The sequence below is a fragment of the Symphalangus syndactylus genome, chromosome 14 (assembly GCF_028878055.3).
Source record: "Symphalangus syndactylus isolate Jambi chromosome 14, NHGRI_mSymSyn1-v2.1_pri, whole genome shotgun sequence".
Taxonomy (NCBI): domain Eukaryota; kingdom Metazoa; phylum Chordata; class Mammalia; order Primates; family Hylobatidae; genus Symphalangus; species Symphalangus syndactylus.
The window spans coordinates 64,216,125-64,243,289 of record NC_072436.2 but is presented as its reverse complement, the minus strand read 5'-3'; the positions used below and the strand labels follow the sequence as shown (position 1 = coordinate 64,243,289).

At 50.1% G+C, this 27,165-nt stretch overlaps 2 protein-coding genes across 12 annotated transcripts in view; one reads left to right on the top strand and one right to left on the bottom strand.

The window, feature by feature from the left end:
• MAPK7 (mitogen-activated protein kinase 7) overlaps positions 1 to 27,165 on the top strand; it is a 33,659-nt gene that overhangs the window by 1,954 nt on the left and 4,540 nt on the right. For 6 of the 10 annotated variants that reach the window (XM_055243213.2, XM_063617742.1, XM_055243212.2 and 3 more), the window contains exons 3-7: positions 97 to 262; positions 926 to 2,004; positions 2,099 to 2,772; positions 3,119 to 3,252; positions 3,384 to 3,850. In XM_055243213.2, coding sequence (XP_055099188.1) covers positions 97 to 262; positions 926 to 2,004; positions 2,099 to 2,772; positions 3,119 to 3,252; positions 3,384 to 3,537 — 2,207 coding nt within the window. In that variant the 3' untranslated portion in view covers positions 3,538 to 3,850. Of the gene's footprint in view, positions 1 to 96; positions 263 to 801; positions 820 to 925; positions 2,005 to 2,098; positions 2,773 to 3,118; positions 3,253 to 3,383; positions 3,851 to 12,470; positions 12,614 to 13,075; positions 16,442 to 27,165 lie in introns of those variants that run through there. The other 4 variants (XR_010115637.1, XR_010115636.1, XR_010115638.1 and 1 more) reach the window with 4 other exon arrangements.
• Positions 3,748 to 7,518, bottom strand: MFAP4 (microfibril associated protein 4). 2 transcript variants are annotated; one of them, XM_055243264.2, is made up of 6 exons: positions 7,449 to 7,518; positions 7,058 to 7,136; positions 6,608 to 6,762; positions 5,658 to 5,754; positions 5,399 to 5,581; positions 3,748 to 5,009 (listed from the first exon to the last, which is right to left on the bottom strand). In XM_055243264.2, exons 1-6 carry the CDS (start codon positions 7,452 to 7,454, stop codon positions 4,762 to 4,764), a joined length of 768 nt encoding a protein of 255 aa, XP_055099239.1. In that variant the 5' UTR covers positions 7,455 to 7,518; the 3' UTR covers positions 3,748 to 4,761. The 2 variants fall into 2 exon arrangements, with proteins under 2 accessions (XP_055099239.1, XP_055099238.1); XM_055243263.2 differs by having other exon boundaries at positions 7,340 to 7,490.

Below are 27,165 nucleotides of genomic sequence, written 5' to 3'. Positions count from 1 at the left end.
ATTTGCATCCTAGAAGGGAGGTGTTGATAGGGGCTGAGTCGACTCTGCAGTTTCTCCAAGGTATCCTCTGGTATGTCCCTGTTCCCTGCTCCTCAGGCCAGCAGGTGGCCATCAAGAAGATCCCTAATGCTTTCGATGTGGTGACCAATGCCAAGCGGACCCTCAGGGAGCTGAAGATCCTCAAGCACTTTAAGCATGACAACATCATCGCCATCAAGGACATCCTGAGGCCCACTGTGCCCTATGGCGAATTCAAATCTGTGTAAGAAGCGGGATGGGAGAGGGAGCCAGACTTGGGACTTTTCTGGAGGCTGCAACCATGTTGCTGAAGTTCTGGAAAGGCAGCTGAATCTAATCTGAAGCAGGCTGGGAAAATTCCCGCAGTTCTAGGACCAGTTCTCCTTTAGAGTTTTGCCAGGGACAACTGTTATTCCTCAAGAAGTGTACAGATGATTTTACAGTTTTACAGAATCTTAGTATATAGGATGTCAAATGTAGGACATTCCTACTATGACCACACCCTCCTATTCCCATAGCAGACTTCACTAATCAATCACAGAACACTTTCCTACAGACAGTGGACAAGCCTGGTCAATTTTCATCATAGTTCTTCAAGCTGCCACTACCAAACAATGGAGATAGCCCCAAAAGGAAACCTATTGGCCAGCCCTGGTGTAGTCCAACCCCATCTTTTATCTGATGGGGAAACTAGGTCTGGAGACAAAAGTGATTTAACCAAGTTCATGGAAAAGTCGTAGAGAATCTAAAACGTGATGCTCTTCTTCCATACCATGCCGTCAGCCCCTACGGGGTCCCAGGGTAAGGCTGTTACCTGTCTGGAATTGGAAGGGTGTGGTGAGGATGGGGCTTGTCCCTGGAGTGTGATCAGGCCAACCCATGCTTCTCTCCTTCCTTCCCCTTCCAGCTACGTGGTTCTGGACCTGATGGAAAGTGACCTGCACCAGATCATCCACTCCTCACAGCCCCTCACACTGGAACACGTGCGCTACTTCCTGTACCAGCTGCTGCGGGGCCTGAAGTACATGCACTCGGCTCAGGTCATCCACCGTGACCTCAAGCCCTCCAACCTGTTGGTGAATGAGAACTGTGAGCTCAAGATTGGTGACTTTGGTATGGCTCGTGGCCTGTGCACCTCACCTGCTGAACATCAGTACTTCATGACCGAGTATGTGGCCACGCGCTGGTACCGTGCGCCTGAGCTCATGCTCTCTTTGCATGAGTATACACAGGCTATTGACCTCTGGTCTGTGGGCTGCATCTTTGGTGAGATGCTGGCCCGGCGCCAGCTCTTCCCAGGCAAAAACTATGTACACCAGCTACAGCTCATCATGATGGTGCTGGGTACCCCATCACCAGCCGTGATTCAGGCTGTGGGGGCTGAGAGGGTGCGAGCCTATATCCAGAGCTTGCCACCACGCCAGCCTGTGCCCTGGGAGACAGTGTACCCAGGTGCCGACCGCCAGGCCCTATCACTGCTGGGTCGCATGCTGTGTTTTGAGCCCAGCGCCCGCATCTCAGCAGCTGCTGCCCTTCGCCACCCTTTCCTGGCCAAGTACCATGATCCTGATGATGAGCCTGACTGTGCCCCGCCCTTTGACTTTGGCTTTGACCGCGAAGCCCTCACTCGGGAGCGCATTAAGGAGGCCATTGTGGCTGAAATTGAGGACTTCCATGCAAGGCGTGAGGGCATCCGCCAACAGATCCGCTTCCAGCCTTCTCTACAGCCTGTGGCTAGTGAGCCTGGCTGTCCAGATGTTGAAATGCCCAGTCCCTGGGCTCCCAGTGGGGACTGCGCCATGGAGTCTCCACCACCAGCCCCACCACCGTGCCCGGGCCCTGCACCTGACACCATTGATCTGACCCTGCAGCCACCCCCACCAGCCAGTGAGCCTGCCCCACCGAAGAAAGAGGGTGCCATCTCAGACAACACTAAGGCTGCCCTTAAAGCTGCCCTGCTCAAGTCTTTGAGGAGCCGGCTCAGAGGTGCCTTGTGGGCAGGTCGGGTGGGCAGAGGGGAGACTTGGACTTGGACAAGGCTTCAGGCTTTTACCTTCTCCCCTGCTCAACTTCCCCGCAGATGGCCCCAGCGCACCCCTGGAGGCTCCTGAGCCTCGGAAGCCGGTGACAGCCCAGGAGCGCCAGCGGGAGCGGGAGGAGAAGCGGCGGCGGCGGCAAGAACGAGCCAAGGAGCGGGAGAAACGGCGGCAGGAGCGGGAGCGAAAGGAACGGGGGGCTGGGGCCTCTGGGGGCCCCTCCACTGACCCCTTGGCTGGACTGGTGCTCAGTGACAATGACAGAAGCCTGTTGGAACGCTGGACTCGAATGGCCCGGCCCCCAGCCCCCACCTCCGTGCCAGCCCCTACCCCAGCACCAGCGCCAACCCCGGCCCAACCTACCAGTCCTCCTCCTGGCCCTGTAGCTCAGCCCACTGGCCCGCAACCACAACCTGCGGGCTCTACCTCTGGCCCTGTACCCCAGCCTGCCTGCCCACCCCCTGGCCCTGCACCCCACCCCACTGGCCCTCCTAGGCCCATCCCTGTCCCTGAACCACCCCAGATTGCCACCTCCACCAGCCTCCTGGCTCCCCAGTCACTTGTGCCACCCCCTGGGCTGCCTGGCTCCAGCACTCCAGGAGTTTTGCCTTACTTCCCACCTGGCCTGCCGCCTCCAGATGCTGGGGGAGCCCCTCAGTCTTCCATGTCAGAGTCACCTGATGTCAACCTTGTGACCCAGCAGCTATCTAAGTCACAGGTGAGAGGGAGGCCCAGGCCATGGGGACACCTGGGTCTGGGCCAAAGGAAAATGGGTTCAGGAAGTGGTCCGTGTTCCACAAAAACTGAGCAGCAGATGGGGCTTTATCTCTGAACGTGTCCCCTTGCTCACAGAAGGAGCATAATGGCAATGAAGAGGTTGTTAGGAGACAAGTTAGATATGGCCTGGAAAGTGCCTAGCCCAGAGATGGGGCCAGCCAGCACTGACTGCCTGCCGAGACTGGTGTTAGCACTCCCAGATATCCAGGCGGAGTAGTCAGCAGCACTGGGACAGGGTGGCCTGCAGACCTCAGTCTGTCTGCATTGTAACCTGTCATTCCTTGCAGGTGGAGGACCCCCTGCCCCCCGTGTTTTCAGGCACACCAAAGGGCAGTGGGGCTGGCTACGGTGTTGGCTTTGACCTGGAGGAATTCTTAAACCAGTCTTTTGACATGGGCGTGGCTGATGGGCCACAGGATGGGTAAGGTGGCTGGACTGAGCTCCTAGACTGGGACTGTGGGGAGAAGTTCCTGGTGCAGGAGGCATGCACCTGTGGGATGGGTGAGGGTCCAGCCTAGGCTAACAGCACTCCTCCCTTCCCTTCCCCTGCAGCCAGGCAGATTCAGCCTCTCTCTCAGCCTCCCTGCTTGCTGACTGGCTCGAAGGCCATGGCATGAACCCTGCCGATATTGAGTCCCTGCAGCGTGAGATCCAGATGGACTCCCCAATGCTGCTGGCTGACCTGCCTGACCTCCAGGACCCCTGAGGCCCACAGCCTGTGCCTTGCTGCCACGGTAGACCTAGTTCCAGGATCCATGGGAGCATTCTCAAAGGCTTTAGCCCTGGACCCAGCAGGTGAGGCTTGGCTTGGATTATTCTGCAGGTTCATCTCAGACCCACCTTTCAGCCTTAAGCAGCCACCTGAGCCACCACCGAGCCATGGCAGGATCGGGAGACCCCGACTCCCCCTGAAAAATCCTTTTCAGTATTATATTTTTATTATTATTATGTTATTATTACACTGTCTTTTTGCCATCAAAATGAGGCCTGTGAAATACAAGGTTCCCTTCTGCACCTGACTCCAGGTGTAATTTTTGGAGTTCGGGGTAGGACACCATCAGTAGGGGAGCAAGGAGGAGCCAGGTGCCTACATTTGGGGGATAAGCAAATATGTTTGTGTGTATGAAGCCAGTTCATTCAGGTTCTGAAGGTTTATTGAGACCTTCAGTCCCTACCCACTCCCAGCCCTGCAGAGATTGTCCTCTGCTCCCTCATGTGGCTAAACGTCTCAACCCCCAGAAGGAATGGGGAAGACCTCAGCATGCCTACCTTGGCTGTGGTTGTTTCAGAGTGGTGTGCAGTAGCTGTGTTCTTGGCATAGAGCTTCAGGAGTTGGGATGGGCCATCAGGGGAAGCTGAGTATGATAGTGAGGTGGGCTGGGGTTCCACGGTACTCACCACAGGGGAGTAAGTTGGTGGGAGGGAGGCTGAAGATGGGACATGGTTTGAGAGCAGCCAGAGGAGTGCTGGGCTGTGGCCTAGAATACACCATGGGCCTTGTTCACACTGCACTGCTCAGCCTAGCACACTAGGGTGGCCCAGACGGGTCCACAGTGAGGAGGCAGGACAAGATGGACCACAAAGGCCTGCAGCTGGGAGAGTGGCTCCTGGCTGTTAGCTGTTGGGACAGGGTGGAGGCAACTCATTCTCATGGAGCCCAGCCAGGTCCAGGCTAGAACCATGTGCCTCTTGGAAGAGGCCCGGGGAGCTGCTGGCAGCGTAACTTCAGGTGTAGGGGAGCCGGGTCTGGCTTAGGAATGGATGCCCTGGATGTGTGACAGGGATGAGGCATGGCTGAGAACCACAAGGTCCCCTTGTAAGGAGTTGGTGCTGGGGAATCAGCAGAAGCATGCATCAGGGGCAGCAGAGGGAGCACTCATGGAGACCATGGGTGTCCAGGGGAGGAAAGGGGCCTGAGGGGGCCAGCCCCTCAGGCCCGGCGGATTTTCATCTCGGTGCGTTTGAGGGAGTAGTAGAAGCCCTTCCACTGGGCCCAGTTGATGCCATTGGCATAAGAGAGGTGGGAGCCACCTAGGTAGAAGCCATTGAGGTTGGCGAAGTGGCAACTGCGGAACCAGAAGGCTCCTGAGGAGAGGGCTGCGCAGTTCTGCACAAAGAGGTCCTGGTCCCGGTCGAAGGTAGAGAACTTCTGGCCACTGTGGTAGGACAGGGAGTCACCTGGCAGAGGAGAGAAGGGTTGGGGCTGCTGAGGCAGGGAACTGAGCCCCGAGCTGGCCGGGAGAGGGTGACAATGACGACTGTGAGAGATATCACGTGGCAGCCTGACGGGATGGGGGCACCCTCCCTGAGCCAGATGTTGGGTAGATGTGCTTCTGCAATGAAGAGAAACAGCTGCTCCGCCACAGAGTTGCCTGGAGCAGGGCCAGGATGGCTGCTCCCCAGGGCTGAGGCCCAAGCTGGTTTGAGCTGGTTTGGAGCCAGCTGTGGCCCTTCCAGACCCAGGAGGGTTGAAGGAGGGGCCTGAAGTAGGTTGGGGCTGACTGGGCAGGGCCAGCCCTGCTTTCTTTCCCCTCACAGCCCCTCCTAAAGTTAACAGCGGGTTATACCTGCCCCGCCATCCTCGAAGCCTGCCACAAAGAGGGTGTAGCCATCCTCCTCTGCGCTGACCGCGTTTGGGGAGATGGAGAAGTCAGCGTACTTGGCATAGGCCGTGTTGTTCTCAAAGTCCTCCAAGTCCACTCGCAGCTCGTACTTCTGCTTCAGTGTCAGGAGGTGCATGTTCTGCAGCCCTGGGGAGGAGGGGCAGCTGGTCAACAAGGACCTGGCCCTGGGGCAGCCCGTCAGCCCACCTGGTCCCTGCCTTACCCAGCCAGTACTCTCCATCGGCGCGGCCGAAGCCCAGCTTGTAGTCATTCCAGCCGCGGAAGAAACTCACTGAGCCATTGAATCTCTTCTGGAAAACCTGGAGCAGAGAAGATGAGACTGGATCATCAAGGGTCCAGTGGGCAGGGTTCTGGTCCTGCCCTGCCCACCTCAAGCATGGACTCTGTGACACCATGGCCAGTTAAAGGACTGAGTTGGGGGTGGGTAGTGGAAATGGGGTTGCTAAAACAATGTCCACGTTGGCACCAGGCCCCCTGTGGAGCAGTTGCCAGCACCCACCTGGGCTCTTCATACCCAGTTTCCTATAGAGGCAGGAAAGAGGCTAAGAGGGAGGCGTTCTAGAGCTCGAGTGCCTAGCTGTGGGACCTGGGCAAGTTACTTCCCCTCTCTGGGCTTTAGTTCCTCACTACTTGCCAGGGTTATTGTGAGGCCTATGCGCATTAACCTACCTCAGCTGGGCGCAGTGGCTCACGCCTGTTATCTCAGCACTTTGGGAGGCTGAGGTGGGCGGATCACCTGTGGTCAGTAGTTCAAGGCCAGCTTGGCCAACATTGTGAAACCTCATCTCTACTAAAAATAAAAAAATTAGCTGGGCATGGTGGCACATGCCTGTAATCCCAGCTACTTGGGAGCCTGAGGCAGGAGAATCTTTTGAACCTGGGAGGTGGAGGTTCCAGCAGTGAGCTGAGATGGAGCCACTGCACTCAAGCCTGGATGACAGAGTGAGACTCCACCTCAAAACAACACCTCAAAACAAACAAACACCTACCTCGGGCACTTAGAATTAAGTGTTGGCAGCTGCTCAGAAGCTGTGCCGTGGGTATCATTATCCCCATTTTAAAGATGAAGAAACAGGTTCACAGATGTGAAGCCCAGGGTCACAGAGCTGGGATTAGAACCAGCTCTGGCGTCTGTTCCCTCCTCCCACTCACCGTCCACTTCCCGCCCTCGGTGGTCATGTCACAGAAGACGGGCACAGGCACACTGGGGCCCGAGGGGTAGATGAGGTACACGCCGTCTGACTGGTAGCCCTGGGCATAGATGTCGTCACAGTCCAGGGGTTGCTGAAGGCAAAACCTCTCCAGAGCTGGCGGTGGGGACATGGGGACAGTGAGGAGAGTGGGACTATGGCATCATTGACACCTCAGCACCCCAAGGTTTGCCTCAGTCCTTGGGGCTGGGGGACTTTGACACAAGGAGTCATGGAAGATTTCTTCAAGGGAGATGAGCAATGCTCATGTCATCCATCTGCCCCATTTTGTAAAGGAGGAACCTGAGTCCTGCAGAGCTGGGGCTCGACCCTGACAGTCTGTTCTGACAGTCCAGCCTCTTCTTGCCCAACCTATGGGCCAGGCCGTGTCTGTGAGTGTGGGGCTGCTTACCATCTCCTCGGATCCCGGAGACCTGGGGGGCACACGGGGGCGTGGAGAGAAGCAGCAGCAGCGGCAGGGCCAGGAGGGCCTGGCGATGGGCAGACAGGGTCAGCACAGCCCCTTCCCAGCTCCAGAGACCCCCTGTTCTCTTTGCATTTGCCCCCACCACCCGTGGACGTACTGCCCTTGCCTGAATCCCTCTCCTGCCGTTTGGCCCCTCTTCCCTTCCCCCCACCCCGCCCGCCAAGTAACCCAACTGTCTGGGACAGGCTATATACCCTCATAGCTTACGAGTTTCAAGAGAACTCCTTGTGCCTTCATAGTCCCCTCTGTAGCCAGGGGCCTCTGGAGTGGGCTCAGTTCCCCCATGCTATGAGTCCCCCCACCCTGGGCCCCGTACCTTCATGCTGTCAGTTCTGCTCAGAGTGGCTGGGTGTCTGCGGCCTCAGACTGCAACCGCCCAGAGTTATGTGCTGGGCCCCCGCCAGCCGCCCCAGCCCCGCCCCCCTTCCCGTAGCTGCAGAACCCCCCTCTCCCCACCCCAGACAACCAGCATCAGTTTACACTATCAGGGGGCTGGGAGGTGGGGCTGGAGCCAGGGGACCACCTGTGTCTCATTAGGCCCGTTGGGCAAAGTACTGCAGACGTTAACTCCCTGCTGGCTCCAACTGTTCCCTGGATCCCACTCCATCCGCCATCCGCCATCTGCCACCCACCCGGCTAGAGCTGTGGGCCCCCTGGCAGCCCCAGCCCACCGCAGCCTGCCCCCTGCTTCCTGATGGGCCCCCCCCTGCGGATGTCTGTTTATTCTTTCCCCTCCTTCCCTGGCCTGTGTTTCATCAGCCATTGAGGGGGAGGGCTGAGGGAGAGTGGGGGTGTCATATGGCTGGCTTCTGGGGAGGGGAGGCCTGCTCTGGGGGAGCAGAAGGCTGAGGGGACAGTTTCAGAGCTCCTGATGTGGGAGCCTGGCTGGGGCTGGTGGGGGGACAGAGGCAGCAGTCTCTTGGCAGGCCTGGGACATTTCTGAGCCATGAGCACAAGGCTGCTGGCGTCCAACTGCTCTGTCTGCCCCAGCTCAGGCCAGGGCCCCTGTCCAGCCCCCCTCCCCAGCCACCCCTCACTCTGGCCACCTCAGGCCGGCTCTTTTCCCCTCCCACAGTTCCCTGGCCCATCTGTCTGGCTCACATGCACCGGGTATGGGACCTCTTTTGTTTCTCCTCACTCCACCCCTCCTTCCTTCTTCCAAACCCTTCACTTCAGCTCCCATACCTCCCAGACTCTACTTCATTTGAATCTCCCTACTTCTGGGCTCTGTCCTCCTATCCTTGGCACACTACCAGGAGAGTTGTTCTAGATGGCCTCTCAGATTATGTCACCCTGCTTAAGCCTCATGGCTCCCTATTGCCTCAGGGCTGAGGCTAGGTTTTTCACCTTGGACATGAAAGGAATTTCAAGTCTTTCTCTGGCCTATCTTGAGGACCTTGTCCCTTATTGCTGTGACTCATAAATTACAGTGCAGCCACTCCAGACTTTTCACCATGGAGGTTCCCACTCTTGTGATGCTCCCTGCGGTGCCCGCTCATCTGCCTCCTTTTCTTGGCCATAAGGGCCAGTGAGCAGGGTCCGTGTCTCAGTTCTGCATGCTCAGTGCCCATCACAGAGCCTGGCACAGAGTAGGATTGATATGTACATGCACAGTCACTCACGTATTTATATGTATATATGGATAAGATACTAGAGTCAGGGCCTTGCCCTGTTGCCCAAGTGCAATCATAGCTCACTGCAGCCTCAAGCTCCTGGGCTCAAGTGATCCTCCCACCGCAGCCTCCTAAGGAGCTAGGACTACAGGTGTGCCACCACACCCAGCTAATTTTTTAATTTTTTTGTAGAGATGGGGGGGGTCTCCCTATGTTGCCCAGGCTGGTCTTGAACTGGCCTCAAATGTTCCTCCCACCTTAGTCTCCCAAGAAGCTGGGACTACAGGGCCACTACACCTGGCTCACAGATATCTTTTGAGTGCTGTGTGCTATAGGCTATGCTGGCTGCTGAGGATACAGTATCTGCCCCACAAGGAGTGGCAAGCACAGGTTTTGGACAGTGAATTGCAAATGTAAGGTGTATTACAAAAGGACATTTGTGTTGAATGGATGAACAGATGAAATATTCAAAGGCAAAGTGATGAGGCAGCTCTGGCTTAGGTCCCATCTCTCCACTCCTGAGTCAATAGATAAGCCCCTTGGCAAAGCCCCAGTTGGCCTCCCTGACTTGGTTCTGTGATTGCCTCTATTCATAGTTGTGTCTTGTGTCAGGCTACCTCAGTTCAAATCTAGGTTCTATTGCCTGTTAGCTGGATGACCTTGCAAAAATTACCTAGTCTCTCTGTGCCTTGGTTTCCTCCTCTGTAAAATGAGGATAGTCATAGTATCTACTTCATAGGGGTGTGGTGAGGATTAAGTAATACATATCAAGTTCCTAGAACAGTGCCTACAAATGGCAGCTATTTAGTAAATATTAGCTATCGTCATCGTCATCATAAACATCATGGTTCTCATATGAATGGGTTGTCTTCAACACAACTTGTATCCTTGCCTGTGGAAGAGACAGTTGGCTGGCTCTCAATGCTCGTTCTTCCCTTAGTCCTTAGTAGTAAGATCCTAATTTTTATCTGGGCTCATTGTCCAGCCTCCCTTGTAGCTAGGTGAGGTCACACATCTGAATATTGGCCAATAAGATGCCAACAGGTATATTGTAAAGGTAGGTGGCTTGTCCCTCTTCATCCTGCCCTCTGTCCTGCTGGATGTGATGGCTAGAGCTCTAGCTGCCACCTTGGACAGTGGGGATGAGGAAGATGAGGCCTCATCAGGGAATGGCAGAGGAGGAACTGGCAAAGCCTCTCACAACTTTGTGGAGTCGGTCCGAAAACAGCCCTGGACTGCCCTCCTCTAGGCCTTTTTTATGCAGGAGAGGAAGAAACTTCTATGTTCTTTAAGTGTCAGGTGGTTTTTTTTTTTTTTTTCTGTTACACATAGCTGAATCTAATCCTGATCTCTTCTTTCAGCAAATGCCAGCTAATTTTAACACAAGTCTATACAAGGGAAAATAATGAAAAAAAAATCAGTCATCAAAACAAATACTAAAATGGTCCAAAGTCAAGTATTGAAGACTTTTGGAGAATACCACTAATGAACAAACATAGAAACTCCTTCTCCCCCTCAAAAAGAGAGAATTAAGATACGAGGTATCAATTACATTTTGCCAATTAGTTTTTACTTAAAAAATTGAATAATGTGTGTGGGTGCAGCAAAGCAGGCACTGTGTTCACTGGATGTGACTGGAAATTAGTTTAACTTTTGTGGGAAAGAAATTTGGTAATAACATACCCAGAATTGGTAATCTTTCTAAGATGTTGTCTGGAGGAAATACTCTGACATGTTGAAGAGGCACAGATACAGCTGGGGGACATTACTTGTTAGCTGCCCAGCATGGGAAACCTCTTCCCACGTATGGGGTGTTCCTCTCCTAACTAGAATGCTGGGTGTTCACATTTCCAGGGTTCCTTGCAGTTTGATTGAAGGCACATGGCCTTGGTTTAGCTGATAAAATGCACGGTCCTGGGCTTCATTTTGGGAGAAAGTGATTTGAGAAGCAGGAGCAGGAAGAATCCATTCCTGGGGCAATGGTGACCTCAGTGCTGTCTGGGTCCTAGTTTCTCTGGGTGGTTGGTGGTGGCTTGGCAAGCACAATGCTGAGTGACACTGACTTAGGCTCGGGCTGCAAAGCCCTGAGCTTGGTTCTCAGCCCTCCCGGTGATCAGTTTGCTCTGCCTGCTAATGTTTTTGAAAGAGACCCCCAACTCACATGCATGAAGATGTTTGTGTCAGGATTCTGTCATTGCCAACAACAGACACTAACTGACTTTGTTGGGAGGCTTTGCTGGGAGTCTAGACTAGGGGTGGGTGGGAGCTGAGGCTGCCCTGGGCTCTTGAAAGCAGGCCCTCAGTGGGGGTCCTGTGGTGGGACAATGTCAGGTTGATGCTGCTCAATGCACAGGGCTGTGGCTTTGTCTGTCTGCCAGATTCCAGGAGTGAGGAGGGCCCATCCCACTGGCCTTGCTTGGGTTGTTTTACGCATCCCTTGGCAAGGGAAGTGCAGTTGGACACCTTTCATTTGCCTCCCCACCTTTCTCCGTACTGCCCTGGGACCCGGAAGGCCAGCCTCACCCTCTGGTTTCTGATTGGGTCCAGCCAATGAGCAGCCTATCAAGATTCAGCGGTAAGGAGAATGAAGAGGAATATTCATTCCCCTCCTTGTAGAGTCCCCCAGGCTGGTTTTGTTTCTCAGCCAACAGTCTCAAGTCCTGCCAGGTAGCCATCTCCATACAGCCTCCTGACTCACTGTGGGCGACTCCTTCCTCCTCTGTCTGCTTCAGGTCTAGGGATGTTGACAGCTCTGGTGTTACCAGCCCAGAGATAGGCGGCCATCTCCTGCTTACACCTCAACAAATAGTCCTTTTATTAAATGCTACTCAAATTGTCCTAACCTGAGTGTTACTTGATGGAAACTGGACTGATTCAGGGAGAGAGGCATCCCTGATTATAATACAGAAAACGAGTGTGAGATTAGGAGGGGAAGTGGCTGCAGGTGTACAAAAAGTCTCCACTAAATACCCTCTGTAATAGTCATTGTAATGTACGCTGTAATATTGTCAAACCCAGATGGCTCAGTAAAAACGGATGACCCCCTGTGCTTCCTCGATGTCATTTTGGTAGGACATTTGCTCAAGTTGGTATGGCTGCCGCCCCTGGGTTAGGCCTGTGCTGGTTCTCTGCGTTCCCTGATCCACCCACATCCTCCTCTGTGCCCGGTGTGGGGGCTGCCCTGTAGGGAGGGCATCGCTGGGTTTCCATGGCCCCTGGCTTCCAGCTGGGTTTGACTAATGGGAGACACCAGCAGGAGATGGGAGAAGAGAGAGGTTGAAGTATTTCTCCCCGGCTCCTGTCCTGATGAGCACTGCAGTTTTGGCCGTAGCGTGCCCTCTGTCCCCCCGCCCCTCCCCCCCACCTCCTGATGACATCTCCTGCCATAACCTCCCTCACTGTCTCCAGTAACCCTGTTTCCTCCCCTTGCCCCTCAGGCTGGGATGATGAGGGTTATCATCCTTGCTAGCCCCAGGATGCCTCAATGCCCCATGTTGATTTTCTTAATGTTGGTTACTTCACATCCAAGTAAATAGTCCCTTCATTAAATTATCTGAAGAAAAAAAAAAACCAAACAGCTGAGTTCACCCTTTGTTTCCTGAGAGGACCCTGACTGACTCAAGGTCTTACTTTGGTTTCCTCTAAAAGCACAGCAGCCTGTGGAGTGGAGCATTTTCTGTTGTTTTGGACAACAGCTAAGGACAAGACCCCTATTCTCTCTGCAGGTGCAGACACCTCCCTGTGTGTCTTGCTGGCAGGCAGCTAGACTGCTCCTTTATCCACCCTCCTGTATCCGGAGCTAGAGAAGCCTGAGGAGAGTTTTTGAAGGAAACTCATCAAAGCAGAGAGCACCTAGGGAGAAGAGACGGTGAGTCCCCCCAACCCAGGCCAAGCAAAGGGGTTCCAAGAGAGAGGGGCTGTGTGCCAGAAGGACAGACTTGGGTTGACAGGCTGAGCTGCCCAAACCCAAGGGCCCTTTCCCAGAGGCCACTGCTGCAGCAAAGTGAGAACGACTGTTTGGAAGACGGGGGTGAAGCCTGGGGATGCCCGAGGTGGACAGAAGAGAGGGGGCAGGGGCTCGCACAGTCATCATTTGGCAGGACACAGATGTGGTGTTCCGAGTGGGTGCTGTGGAATATGAGGTCAGATTGGAATCAGGCCCATCCTCGTAACCTCATTTTGCCTTAACTACCTCTTTAAAGGCTGTATCTCCAAATATAGTTGCATTCCAAGGTACTGCATGGTACAGCTTCAGTGTGAATGTTGAGGGACACGATTCATCCCATAACAAGCATCTTCGAAACACCAGGCACTCTTTAACCCTTTATAGGCAACCGTGCACAAGACAGAACCTCCAGCCCTCTTGGAGCTACAGAAGAGAAAGAAAAGTAAAGTGAAATGATAAGTACTATGAAAAATGAAGCAGGAAGGTGGCAGGAGTGGGGCCAAAGTTTGAAACAGGGCATGTCCAGAAGGCCGTAGTCCAGAAGGCCGTAGTGTGGAGATGGTAATGGCAAACTCTGGGTCCAAGGGCAGACACAGACATTTTGTGGTGGGGAACGCTCTATCTTATTTGTCTAACACGGGGGAAGGTTTTAGGAGGGATTTAGTGTCTCTACCCGCCTTTTTATAGTTTGGGACAAGATCAGTTGATGGAGCTCAGGATGTGGCAGAGAGAAGAGGCAGATTAGAGATGGGGAGGGTGTTAAATCTAGGCTAAAACATTTGAACTTGATCCCAAGGGCCTTTGGGATTAGGGTATATTGAGATAATGTAACTTAGGTTCCTGATTTTACTTTGATGTGTAGATGCTACATAACTGGGGAGAAAGCATACAGATTAGAGGTCTTTTTGTTTTTAAATAAACAAATGCATGTGTATAATTGGGATAAGAGGGGTACTTGGAGGCCGTATATGGAGAAACAGCAGTCCCTAGCCCTGTGTTTGATGAGTCCTGGGGTTGAGTCTTTTCTCTTTCATTGTGCTGGCCAGTGAGTGGAGGTTTGTTTCCGTCAGTTCTGAGAAAATTATTTTCTATTACTTCTTTGGCTATTTCTTTCCTCCATTTTCTCTGTTCTGATTGTGATAATTTTATTAGTTGGTTATTAGATCTCTTAAATTGATCCTGTATTATATATTGCCCTAAAAATCCTCTGTGCTCTGCCAACCATCTCTTCCTCCCCCTAACCCCCTGGCAACTACTGAACTTTTTAGTGTCTCCATAATTTTATCTTTTCCAGAATGTCATATAGCTGGAGTCATATAATAATTTGTAGCCTTTTCAGATTGGCTTCTTTCACTTAGTAATATGCATTTAAGTTTCCTCCATGTCTTCTCATGGTGTGTTAGCTTACTTCTTTTCAACACTGAATAATATGCAATTGTCTGGATGTACCACAGTTTATCCATTCACTTAATAAAGGACATCTTGGTTGCTTCCAAATTTGGATGATTATGAATAAAGCTGCTATAAACGTCTGTGTACAGGTTTTGTGTGGACATACATTTTCAACTCACTTGGGTAAATACCAAGGAGCATGATTGCTGGATCATATGGTAAGACTATGTTTATTTAGTTTTGTAAAAAACTGCCAAACTATCTTCCAAAGTATCTGTACCATTTTCTATTCCTACCAGCAATGAATGATTGCTGTTCCATATCTTTGCCAGCATTTAGTATTGTCGTTATTTTTTACTTTAGCTAGTCTTATACTTATGTAATGATGTCTTGTGATTTTAATTTGAATTATTTAATAGCATATGATGTTGAACATCTTTTCATGTGCTTGTTTGCCATCTGTATATCTTTTTTAGTGAAAAATCTATTCATGTCTTTTGCCCATGTTCTTTTTTTTTTTTTGAAACAGGGGCTTGCTCTGTCACCCAGGCTGGGTGTAGTGGTGCAATCTCAGCTCACTGCAGCCTCAACCTCCTATGTTCAGGCCATCCTCCCACCTCAGCTTCCCAAGTAGCTGGGACTACAGTCGTGCACCACCACACTTGGCTAATTTTTGTATATTTTTTAGAGACGTGGTTTTGCCATGTTGCCGAGGCTGGTCTCTAACTCCTGGACTCAAGCAGTCCTCTGGCCTCAGCCTCCCAACGTGCTGGGATTACAGGCATGAGCCACTGCACCCGTTCCCCCAACCCGTGTTCTAATTGGATCATTTGCTTTTTTGCTGCTGGAGTTTTGAGAGACCTTTATGTATTCTAGATACTAGTTCATTGTCAGCTGTGTGGTTTGCAAATATTTTTACCCATTCTGTGGCTTGTCTTTTTATCCTCTATAGGGCCAGTCTTTTATAGAGCAAACATTTTAAATTTTGATTAAGTTGAATTAATCAACTTTAATGGTTGTGTTTTTGGTATTATATCTAGCAACTTTTTGCTTAGTCCTAGGTCCCAAAGATCTTCTATTTTTTTCTAGTTTTAATAATTTTACATTTAAGTTGGTGATCCACTTTGAGTTAATATTTATAGAAGTCAAGTTCTTTTTTTCGCCCTTCTTTTTGTAGATTCCTTAGGATTTTCTACATAGATAATTAGGTCATCTGCAAATAGGGGGAAGTTTATTTCATCCTTTCCTATTTGTATATCTGTTATCTCCTTTTCTGGTCTTATTGCACTGGCTAGAATTTCTAATCCTATGTTGAATAAGAGTAATGAGAGCAGATATCATTGCCTCATTCCTGATTTTAGCAAGAAAGCATCCAAGGCTAGGTGCAGTGGCTCAAGCCTGTAATCCCCAACACTTTGGGAGGCTGAGGTGGGAGGATCACTTGAGCCCAGGAGATTGAGGCTGCAGTGAGCTGTGATTGCACCACTGCTCTCCAGCCACGGTGACAGAGTCAGACCCTGTCTCAGAAAAAAAGAAAAGAAAGCAAGCATTCAGTCTTTCACTGTTAGGAATAATGTTACCTGTAGGTTTTTTTAGATGCTCTTTATCAAGTTGAGAAATTTCCCCTGTATTCCTACTTTTCTGACAATTTATCATTCATGGGGTGTTGAATTTTTTCAAATACTTTTTCCACATTGATTGATATAATCATGTGGGTTTTCTTCTTTAGCCTATTCACTTGGTGGGTTATATTGATTGATTTTCAAATATCGAACCAACCTTTCATTTCTAGAATAAATTACACTTGGTCATAGTGTAGAATTATTTTTATATTGCTGAATTCTATTTGGTAATATTTTGTTAAGAATTTTTGCACCTATTCATGAAGGATATTAGTCTGAATATTGGTTTTGATACAGGGTCATAATAGCTTTGTAATGAATTGGGAAGTATTTCCTTCTCTTTCCTTCTGTTTTCTGGAAGATATTGTATATAACTAGTTTTAATTCTTTTTTTTTTTTTTTAGATAGGATCTTACTCTGTCACCCAGACTGGAGTGCAGTGGTGCGATCATGGCTCCCTGCAGCCTCAACCTCCTGGGCTCAAGCAATCCTCCGTCCTCGGCCTCCCAAAGTGCTGGGATTATCGGCATGAGCCACTGATCCTGGCCCTGTGTTAATTCTTTTGTAAAAGTTTGGTAGAATTCTTCAGGGAAATCATGTGAGGCTGGATTTTTTTTTTTTTTCCTGAAAAATATTGTGATACATCTTTTAGGCCTCCATGGTTTTTGAAGAGATGTTTGTTGTCATTTAAATTGCTTTCCCTCTATAAATAAAGCATTTTTGCCTAGGTGCTTTATATATTATTTTCTTAGTTTTTAGTTTTCGGAAATTTATAATGTGTTTTGCCATGAATTTTTGGGAGTTATCCTGATTAGGATTTGCTCACCCTTTTTTTTTTTTTTTTGAGTCAGAGTCTTGCTCTGTCGCCCAGGCTGGAGTGTAGTGGCACAGTCTCGGCTCACTGCAAGCTCTTTCTCCCGGGTTCACACCATTCTCCTGCCTCAGCCTCCTGAGTAGCCAGGACTACAGGCACCCGCCACCACGCCCAACTAATTTTTTGTATTTTTAGTAGAGATGGGGTTTCACCGTGTTAGCCAGGATAGTCTCGATTTCCTGACCTCATGATCCGTCCGCCTCGGCCTCCCAAAGTGCTGGGATTACAGGCGTGAGCCACCGAGCCCGGCTTGCTCACCTTTTTAATCTGTTGTTGGCTTATGTCTCTTGTCAAATTTGGGGAGTTTTCAGCCATTATTGATTTGAGTACTTCTTTTTGCCTCACCTTCCTTCTTTCTTCTAAGGACTCCAGTGACACAAATGTTAGATCTTTGTTGTACGATAGTTCCCCAGGTCCATGAGTCTGTTCATATTTTTTCCAGTCTTTTTTCTCTCTGTTGTCAGATTAGGTAGTTCTATTGTTTTGTCTTGGAATTCACTGATTGTTCCCTCTGTCCTCTCCATTCTGCTCTTGAGCCCATCCACTGAGGTTTTTATTTTGATTATTGTATTTTTTGGTTTTAAAGTTTCCATTTGGTTCTTTGTAGCTCCTTCTTTTTTTTTCTTTTACTTTTCTTTTTTCTTTTTTTGCTGAGGCTTTCTATGTTTTCATTTGTTTCAAGTGTGTTTGCAGTTGCTTATTGATGCATTTTATCACAGCCATTTTAAACCTTTGTCAGCTAATCCTGACATCCCAGTTATCTCAGTGTTGGCATCTATCAGTTATCCTTTGTCATTCAGTTTGAGATTTGCTGGTTCTTTATATGATTAATACTTTTTGGTTGAAACTTGGACATTTTGTATTATGTTACAAAATGCTGGGTCTTATTTAAACCTGTTTTTTGTTTGTTTGTTTGTTTTGAGACTAAGTCTTGCTCTGTCACCCAGGCTGGAGTGCAGTGGCGTAATCTCGGCTCACTGCAACCTTCACCTCCCGGGTTCAAACCATTCTCCTGCCTCAGCCTCCCGAGTAGTTGGGCCTACAGGGGCATGCTACCATGCCTGGCTAAATTTTGTATTTTTATTAGGTTGGTGCAAAAGTAATTGTGACTTTGCCATTAATGGCAAAAACACTTACTTTTGCATCAACCTGATAGTAGAGATGGGCTTTCACCATGTTGCCCAGGCTAGTCTGGAACTCCTGGCCTCAAGTGATTCACCCACCTTGACTTCCCTAAGTGTTGGGATTACAGGTGTGAGCCACCACACCCAGCCTAAACTTGTTTTAGCTGGCCTCCTCTGACACCCCTCTGGCCGAGAAAGGGGTGGCACTGCCTCTGTACCGCCAGGTGGAGGTAGAAGTCCAGGTTCCTCACTTTGCTTCTGTTGACACTTAAGAGGGGGATTCCCTGTTACTGTTGGACAGGGTGCAAGTTTCAGCTCCCCACGTGGTCTCCACTAACACTCCAAGGTCAGGGAGAGCACCTGTAATGGCTGGGATGCAAGTCCTGGCTCCCTACTTGGCCTTCTCTGTTACCACCCAGCTGGGGATGTTGGGACCCCTCGTTACTGCCTAGTCAGGGGGAGGTCTAGGCTCCCCATTCAGCCTTTGTGGCATGGGTGGGTGGGGCTGCGTGCTTTCCCGTGGTGTTTGGCTGCAGTAGGGTATTTATTGCCCAGGAATTTTCTGTCTTGCCAGGCCGCCCTTTTCCTGGTCTTTTGGCTACAGATAGCAGGTTTTGTTAAGGGTTTTTTTTTTTTTGTAGTGGCTGTTGGCATTTCCAGACTGCCAGCTTCTCCAGTACCCATTCTGGGATAATGAGACAAAAAGAAAGCCCAGGAGAGTCGCCACTGTCCTCAGTCCTGATGTCCCTGGCCCGCCTGCCTTCTTTTCTCCACCTTTCAGAGTCTTCTCATGTTTGTCTTGTATGTGATGTCCTAGGTTTTTAGTTGTACTTAGCAGGAAGTACAGGAAAAAATATACCTACTCCATCTTCCCACAAGTGGAAGTTCCTTAAAAAGAATTATGAGGCCTAAGTTACATAGAGTGACGTAGACCAGTCTTTACAAACGTGTACCTGGGAACTACCACCCTGATTCCTAGCACCACAGCAGGCTTCCTGTGAGGAGGGACACATTTTTATTTGCATCTTTAAAAAATTGGGCTGGCTGCCAGGTGGAAAATGGGTTGGTGGGAGGCAGGGGAGGGACTGATGGCTTGAGTGTTCTCAGACACCATCATCTGTCCCTAATGGCCCCTGTGGGTGGGGTGGGGTGGCCTGGGCTCCATGGGTCACCTCCCTCCTCTTTGGCTCTGGGTCATCAGTCAGGGTCAAGCAGTCCAGGGCTGCCTGATGTGGGTGGGGAACCTCTGCTCTTCCTGGCATCAGACTTATTGTCAGGAAGCAGAAGCACATTTCAGCTTTTGTACACCCTTTTTCCTGACTTGTGGGGTCAGCTGTTAATTTCCTGTTGCCTAACTGTACTCCACATTCATTTTGTCAGCAAACATGCTGTATTATGGATTGCTAAGGACATGACTGCTGTGGCTGCTTTACTCTGCCCGGCCCTGGATTATGGTGTTGTGATAGGGAGAGCAAATGGGGTTAGAGAGAGAGGAAGAAGAAACACCGTGTGTCTGCAAGAGAAAGAGAGACAGAGAGAAACAAATGCTAGAGACTAGATAGGCTTGGCTGCAGGTCACTTGGATAGCCTCAGTTTCTTCATCTGTAAAATGGAGCCAATATTTTCACCTTTAGAGAAATGTGGGAAGGATGGGAAATTCTGTTGTTAGGACTCAGCATATAGTAGGAGCCCAGTAAATAGACATGATCATTATTATCATTGTAATAAACTAATGGAAAACTGTACTTCTTTGTCCGTTGAATGTCTGTCCTCAGGCCTACTGTGTAAAAAGCCCTTCTTCTATAAGAATCTCTTGGATTTTCCTTTGACAAAAAGAGGCGAGGCCTTGTGGGGATTGGTCTGAGATCCAAGTTGGGGCAGGACTGATGCTTGGGGACATCTGGGCACACTGAGGTAAGTGGCCCAGACTTGCTTCCAAGGCTGATTAACAGGTTAGCATTGGCCGGGCAGGGTGGCTCACGCCTGTAATCCCAACACTTTGGGAGGCCGAGGCAGGTGGATCACGAGGTCAGGAGTTCAAGACCATCCTGGCCAACATGGTGAAACCCCGTCTCTACTAAAAATACAAAAATTAGCTGGGTATGGTGGCGTCTGCCTGTAATCCCAGCTACTTGGGAGGCTGAGGCAGGAGAATCGCTTGAACCAGGGGGTCAGAGGTTGCAGTGAGCCAAGATGGTGCCACTGCACTCTAGCCAGGCAACAGAGCAAGACTCCGTCTCAAAAAAAAAAAAAAAAAAAAAAACCAGGCTAGCATTTATTGAGCACCTACTATTCACCAGACTTTTTGCACTGACCCTACATGGGAGTAATTATATCTTCAGTTTTACTGCTGAGGAAACTGAGCTTGAGTGAGAGAAGTGACTTTGCCTAGTGAGTTGAGTGGAACCAGTATTTGAACCAAGGCCTGTTTGGTGCCAAAGCCTGGGTACTGCCCAGGTCGCACATAACCTTGCCAGTCAGGTTGAAGGATGGCATAGGTCAGTGGGCCAACAGAGGCTTACATGCAGAGGCCTGGACTGCAGCGGGCCTCTGGCTTCATTCAGTCTGCCTATCAAACCAGCTGCATGGGGCTGCCTCTCACTCCAGAGGGGTCTATGGGTCCTGGATCCAGTTTGGCATAGTCTGTGGGGGAAGTTTGCTCCACAGGGACCAGCTGGCCACGTCTGTCAACTTCCTGGCTGACTGCCTGGATACTCCAATCCCAGGGTCCTAATGGGCAGTATGCAAGTTGGAATGGGGGTGGTACAGCAGAAGAGAGGGGTCTGGAGCCTGGTCTCGATTCTGACTTGGAGGAGGGGAGATGATACATAATGGTAGGTTGGCTGCCAGCAGTCAGGGACTGCTAGCCAGTGTGGACATCCAGGAGGGTGCTCAAGGTGTCTTCTACCTTGACTCTTGTGACTTCCTTCTCCCCTGTTGTCCTCATCAGCTAGTGCCTCCCAACTTGTATGTCCTGCTTTGAACCTGCCTCTGAAGCCCACCTTCCTGTCCTCACCCTCCCACCCCCACCCCACCCCTTGTGCCCCATGCTTCGTAGCTCTGGAGAGGCAGCCCATATTTGAATTTTGTCTTTCCCACTTTTGTCAATAAATCCAGCAAATGTTTGTTGGGCTACCCCAGGCCTGACTGTTTTCACTGTTGAAGCTTCAAGTGAGATATTGGTATGAGGTTTGGAGAAGTAATTTAACTTCTCCAATTCTCTGTTTTCTCATCTGTAAAATTGCGTGTGTGCAGGGTAGTGGGCGGCTTATATCCACCTCAAGGGTTGTGAGGGTTAAAAAGATGGGGCGCCAGTCTCCAGGTGCCTCCTACCCCTCCTTCCTCACCCTCAGCTTCTTTCTCCCCTTTCTGATTTCTCTACTGTGCCTACTGCTCGATGAGCATCTGAAAATTCTCCTACAAGGCCAGGCACGGTGGCTCACACCTGTAATTCCAGCACTTTGGGAGGCCGAGGTCGGTGGATCACCTGAGGTCAGGAGTTCAAGACAAGCCTGGCCAACATGGTGAAACCCTGTCTTTACTAAAAATACAAAAAGTTATTTGGGCTTGGTGGCAGGCACCTGTAATCCCAGCTACTCGGGAGGCTGAGGCAGGAGAATTGCTTGAACCTGCGAATCAGAGGTTGCAGTAAGACAAGATAGTGCCACTGCACTCCAGCCTGGCGACAGAGCAAGACTCCATCTCAAAAAAAAATCAATAAAATTGGCCGGGCACAGTGGCTCACGCCTGTAATTCCAGCATTTTGGGAGGCCGAGGCGGGTAGATCACGAGGTCAAGAGTTCGAGACCAGCCTGTCCAACGTGGTGAAACCCCATCTCTACTAAAAATACAAAAATTAGCTGGGCGTGGTGGTACGCGCCTGTAATCCCAGCTACTCAGGAGGCTAAGGCAGGAGAATCACTTGAACCTGGGAGGTGGAGGTTACAGTGAGCCAAGATCCCACCACTGCACTCCAACCTGGGTGACAGAGCGAGACTCCATCTCAAAAAATAAAAATAAATAATAAATAAATAAATAAAATAAAAATAAAGTAAAGCTGTTTTTGACATGGCAGATAGATAACCGAAAAACTCCCTGAATAAAAGATAAAAATCATCCTTTAACATTTGTAGCCAAAATCGGCAAAGATCAATATGTATGATTTTGCTCTGTGTTGGTGAAGATATGCTTAAATTATACTTACCCAAGTGGAAACAGGGTAAGAATAGTAATATGTGCTACAGTGCTATTTGTTATAGCAAAATGTTAGCAATGCTCTAGATGTCTGTCACTAGAGGCCTAGCTCAAGGATGTGGTCAGTACTCAAAGGCGCCTAATGCAAAGTGGCTGTTGAAAGTAGCAAGGTGTCTCCTCCAGTCTGTCCCGGTGGATGCTCAGAGTAATGGTTCAAGAACACAAATCTGTTCACATGTATCCCTGCTTAAAATAGTTTATGGCTCCACTGACATGCAGCGAAAATCCAAAAATCTGCCACATGGCCCTCCATCATCTGTTCCCTACTGACTGATCTTGGTCCCCTTACCCTGCCTCTATCCTTCCTTCTTGCCAGCCCTCACCCTGTGCTCCAGCCGCACCCACACTGAACCTGCCCTGCCAACTCACTGCCAGGCCTTTGCACGTGCTGTCCCCTGTGTCTGGAGTCCCAGCCCCCAACAACGTTTACCCTGCTAACTCCCTTATCCTGCAAGACTGAGCCTTGCTGACTCCCAAGTCTGAGTGAGGGGCTTCCTCCGGGCTCCCACATTTCCCTGGGCAGCTCCTATACAGCAGGGGCCATGCTGCAAGGCAGCTGCTTCCTTGTTTGCACATAGTCTTTGAACTCCTCAGGGCAGGGACCTGTAAAAAGACAAAATGACAATAAATTTAGTTTAAAGACCTAATTGGCTTTTATTTGAAATTTTAGAATTGGGCAACACCTCATTCTTATAAAATAGAATGATTGTTTGACGAGCTGAACAGAGATTAGATTTACAGGCAGAAAGGGCTGAAGTAAACAGGCAGAACAAAAAGCAGACTGATTTCAAAGTTACTTTCCTTGTAAAGGTTAAAGCAGAGGGGACTTCCTATCATGCTGGCTAAAAGTGGCCTGTTTGGGGATTTGGCTATTATCTCTTTGTGTCCTGATTTCTTGGAAGATCAGATAAACAATTTAGTTTTGGCTTTGTAGCATGGAACTTCAGCATGAGTGAATCCATTTTGGTTTGGTCTGTTGGAGCTTATCCAGGAGCTCAATCCAGACCAATAACCTCCTATAAATCTTATTTAACAGACCACATCTTGTTATTTGTTGTAGTCTCTGCATCCAGCATCACTCTGGGTACATGCTTGGTACATAGGTGGCATTTCATAAGTTTGAAGAGCAAAGGGGAGGGAGAGAAGGATGAGGAAGGGTTCCCTGTAGAAACTCTGAGCCAACCTGGGCCTGGGTGATGGGTTTCATGAAGGCAGGCAGAGACTGGCAAGGGCATTCCAGGCAAGGAGAGTGGCTGGGCAAAGGTGTGGAGGTGTGAATGTTGGGAGACCACAGCACACAGCAGGCCAGAAAGGAGGGGATGGCCCAGGATTGGGAGTCAGGGCATTTTATTTCTTCCAGGGCTGTCATTGGAAGGTTTCCTTAGCTGTCTAAACCTCAGTTTCCTCATTCAGAAAGCAGGGCTAATAGTCATTGTATTATGAGAATCAATTGAGGTAGTAGGGCACATGATGACACATTGTGAACCCTAAATTGCTAAGCAAATGTTGGATAATTGTACTATTATTAGTTGTTTCAGGATGCCTAGTACCAGATTGATGATGGGGGGCTTCAGAAGTAAAGCTGGGGAGCTTTGACTTCCTTCCAGCTGCTGATGGGAAGGCCTGGCCTCTGATGCTCACACGAGGGGACCTGGCACAGACACAGCTGTGGCGAGAGCAAGGGCCACTGGGCCTGGGGGACAGGAGGAGGGCAGCCACAGAGAGCAGATGCTGCTGCACCTTGGGGCCAGGGTCAGGACCCAGATGGGGAAGGCAGCCATGTTGGCATGGACACCAGCTCACCACAGCCAGCAGCACCCAGAGGCCATTGGTTCAGCAGGACAGCAGGTGTCCCAAGCCCTGCAAGAAAGCAATGTACAGGCATGGACTAAGGGATGACACCAAGGGAGGGCTTACCTCTCTGTGACTGGCCCATCACCCTTACCTCTCCTCGCTTCACATGCTACATTCCAGGTGAGCTGTTTATCTTGCAGCTCTGTGTTGTTGCATGGGCTGGTCTCTTTGCCGCACATATTGTTTGCCTGTCCCCATTCCTTTGCCTGGCCACCTCATATTCATCCTTCAGATGCAGCTCGTGTGGGAAGCCTTCCTAGGTGCCCAGGTCTGAGCAAGGTTGCCTTTGCTTGTTCCTCGTGCATCTCCCCTCACTCTACCTAATCAGAGAACTTATCACCCTGTACCTGTTTATTGACCTTTCCGTCTCCCCAGTAGACTGGAAGCACTCTGAGGGCTCATCAGTCTACTCCCAGAGCCTAGTATGATGTCTGGTGTGTTGCTCAGTAAGTGTTTGTAACATGGACAGATGGATGAATCCATGCATGGACGGATAAGTGTAAGAGTAAATGGTGGATGAGTAGATACACAGATGGTGGAGGAGTGATGGATGAAAAGATGTGTGCATGTGTGGGTGGATGGATGGAGCAAATCATACATGTGTGCATGCATGGATTGGTAGTTGGAGAATGGATGGATGAAAGAATATAAGAAATGAGGTCGGGTGTGGTGGCTCATGTCTGTAATCCCAGCACTTTGGGAGGCCGAGGTGGGCAGATCACTTGAGGTCAGTGGTGCACACTTGTAATCCCAGGTACTTGGGAGGCTGAGGCAGGAGAATTGCCTGAACCCAGGAGATGGAGGTTGCAGTGAGCCGAGATTGTGCCACTGCACTCGTGCCTGGGTGATAGAGCAAGACTCTGTCTCAAAAGAAAAAGAAAAAAAGAAAGAGAAACGAATGGTGGATACATAGATGAATTAATGGATGGATAATGAGTGCATGGGTGATTGAGTGAGTGGATGGATAAATAGGTAGATAATGCATTTATCTTGATGGATAAATAGGTAGATAATCAGTGCATGCATGGATAGATAGTTGGAGGAATGGAGAATGAATGAATGCATGGATGGGTGAGTGGGCGGAAGATGAACAAGATGGTGACCACGTCTCCCAAAGTTCAAGTGCTGGAAACTTAATCCTCAATGCAATGGTTTGAGAGATGGGACTTTTAAGAGGTGATTAAAGGTCACCTTGGGAATGGATTAATGCTGTCACCTCGGGAATGAGTTCTTTTATAAAAGGATGAGTTTGGTCCCCTTTCCTCTCTCTGTTGTCCCTGTAATGGCTTCTGCCATGTGATGACACAGCAGTAAGACCCTCATCAGATGCAGCCCTTTGTTCTTAGACTTCCCAACCTCCAGAACCTTGAGCCAAATACATTTCTGCTCATTATAAATTACCCAGTCTGTGGTATTGTGTTATTGCAGCAGAAACAGGCTAAGATCCAGTGCTTACCAGGGCAGTGCCCACAGTGCCAGGCTTCATGAAGGCCAGCTCTCAGGCTAAGAGGTGGGAGAGGACTGGGGGCGTTCCACCCAAAGGGACCTCTGATCTCATTGCCTCCCCCCTGACATTTACACATCAGGAAACAGGCCCAGAGAAGATCAGCTACTTGCCCGAGGTCACACAGCAAGCTGGGGTCAGAACCAGTCAGAACTCAGTTGACTGTTTCCAATATTCTGCATAGACAGAGGCTGGACTGATTTTTATCCCCCTCTGAGGCAAGTGATGGCAAACTGAGACACAGCAAAACTACAAACTCTTTCCAAGGCTTATTGTAATAACTAACTTTATTTCTGCCACCAAAGAGACCATGGAATGTAGTGGCTAAGAGCTTGGATTGGGGAGCCTGGTGGTTTGGGTTTGAATTCCAGCTCTGCCATTAATAGCTGTGTGGTGTTAGACAAGTGACTTAACCTCTCTGTGCTTCAGTTCCCTCATCTATATAATGGAAGTGATACAGTACCTCCCTCATAGGTTGTGTTACTCGGGGTGAGCTTATCACATAAAGTGCTTGGAACAGCGCCTGTTGGGTAAGGATGTATGATGTGTGCCTGTGCGTGTAAGGCAGTAAGAGTGAGCATGTGTGTAAATGTGCATGAGCATGAGGCCTGAAGGTACACACATATTTATGTGTGAGTATGAAGGAGTGAGCATGCGAATGGATGTGGATGTGCAAGTGCGGTTGTGAGGGTGTAACTGTGTATGCGTGTTTGTGTGTGTGCGAGTACTGTGGGTCTCTATCAGGCAAGGTGGAGTCATGGATGTGCATGTGGCACAATGTGTGAGCACAGAGTGTGGGATACATGGAGTATTTTGACCATATGTGTATGGTATGTGTGAGGATTTACATGGAATGGTATGTTGGGGGAGGGCTGACCAGGTGTGTGCATGCATGCATGTGTGTGTGCGTGTGCGTTTGTGTGTGAAGCTGGCTCTTGCCTACATCAAGGGACTCAGAAACCTCCCCAAACAGGGTCCCAGTCTGGAAAACTGTATTTTTGACTCCTGAGGGTGGTTATTCCAAAAATGAGTCCACCTCCACTCCAACTCCCAGCCTGGAAGCTAGAGCCAGAGGTCAGGAAGTCAGGTTAGTGGCCTGAGCTGGGCCATCTGTTCACAGGGATGGAAGAGGCAGAGGGAGAGCAGGTGCTGAAAGCTTTCAGCTTCAGGATCTGGAGGCCAAGGGCTGGATTTGGGCAGAGATCTGACAGGGTGGATGGCATGGAGCTAGTTGATGGTGCAGGGCCAGCCCAGCTGGCGCTGGGACTCCCAGGTCCATACTCCTCAAGTCTGTGCAAGGTCTCGAAGGTAGTGATCCTGTCTGGGTGAGTTATGGCCATATTCCTGGCATTTCTTTGCTGGGTAGAAGCACCTCACACCAACTCAGCCTATATTTGTTGGTGAATGAATGGACAACAGATGAAATGAGAAATAAGTCTGTCTTTAGGGCCTGCAATTCGCTCCCTCCCACAGTTCAAGCTCCACCCCTGAAACCCAGGACCTCCCCTCCCACCCCAACCCTCTCTCCATTCTCACTCAAGTCACTGCTCAGCCCCCAGCAGCACCGTGAGGGCCTGTCCACCTTGCAGGACCAGGCCTGGCTCAGTGTGGCTCTTCCTGTCCCGCTGAGTCCCTGGGGAAGGTCAGAGGCCAGTTAGGGGCACCATGAGAAACCTGTGTGGTAGCCTCACCATGGTTAGAAAGCAAGGAACTAGGCAGAGTGGAGTTTCTTCTGTTCCTTCTCAGATTCGCTGGGGTCCACGTGGGGTAGTCATCCTCTTATGAGGGCCTTAGCTGCCAGGCTCAAGAACTTTGCAGGCCCTGGGCCCTTTGACTGTCAGGAGGACTCT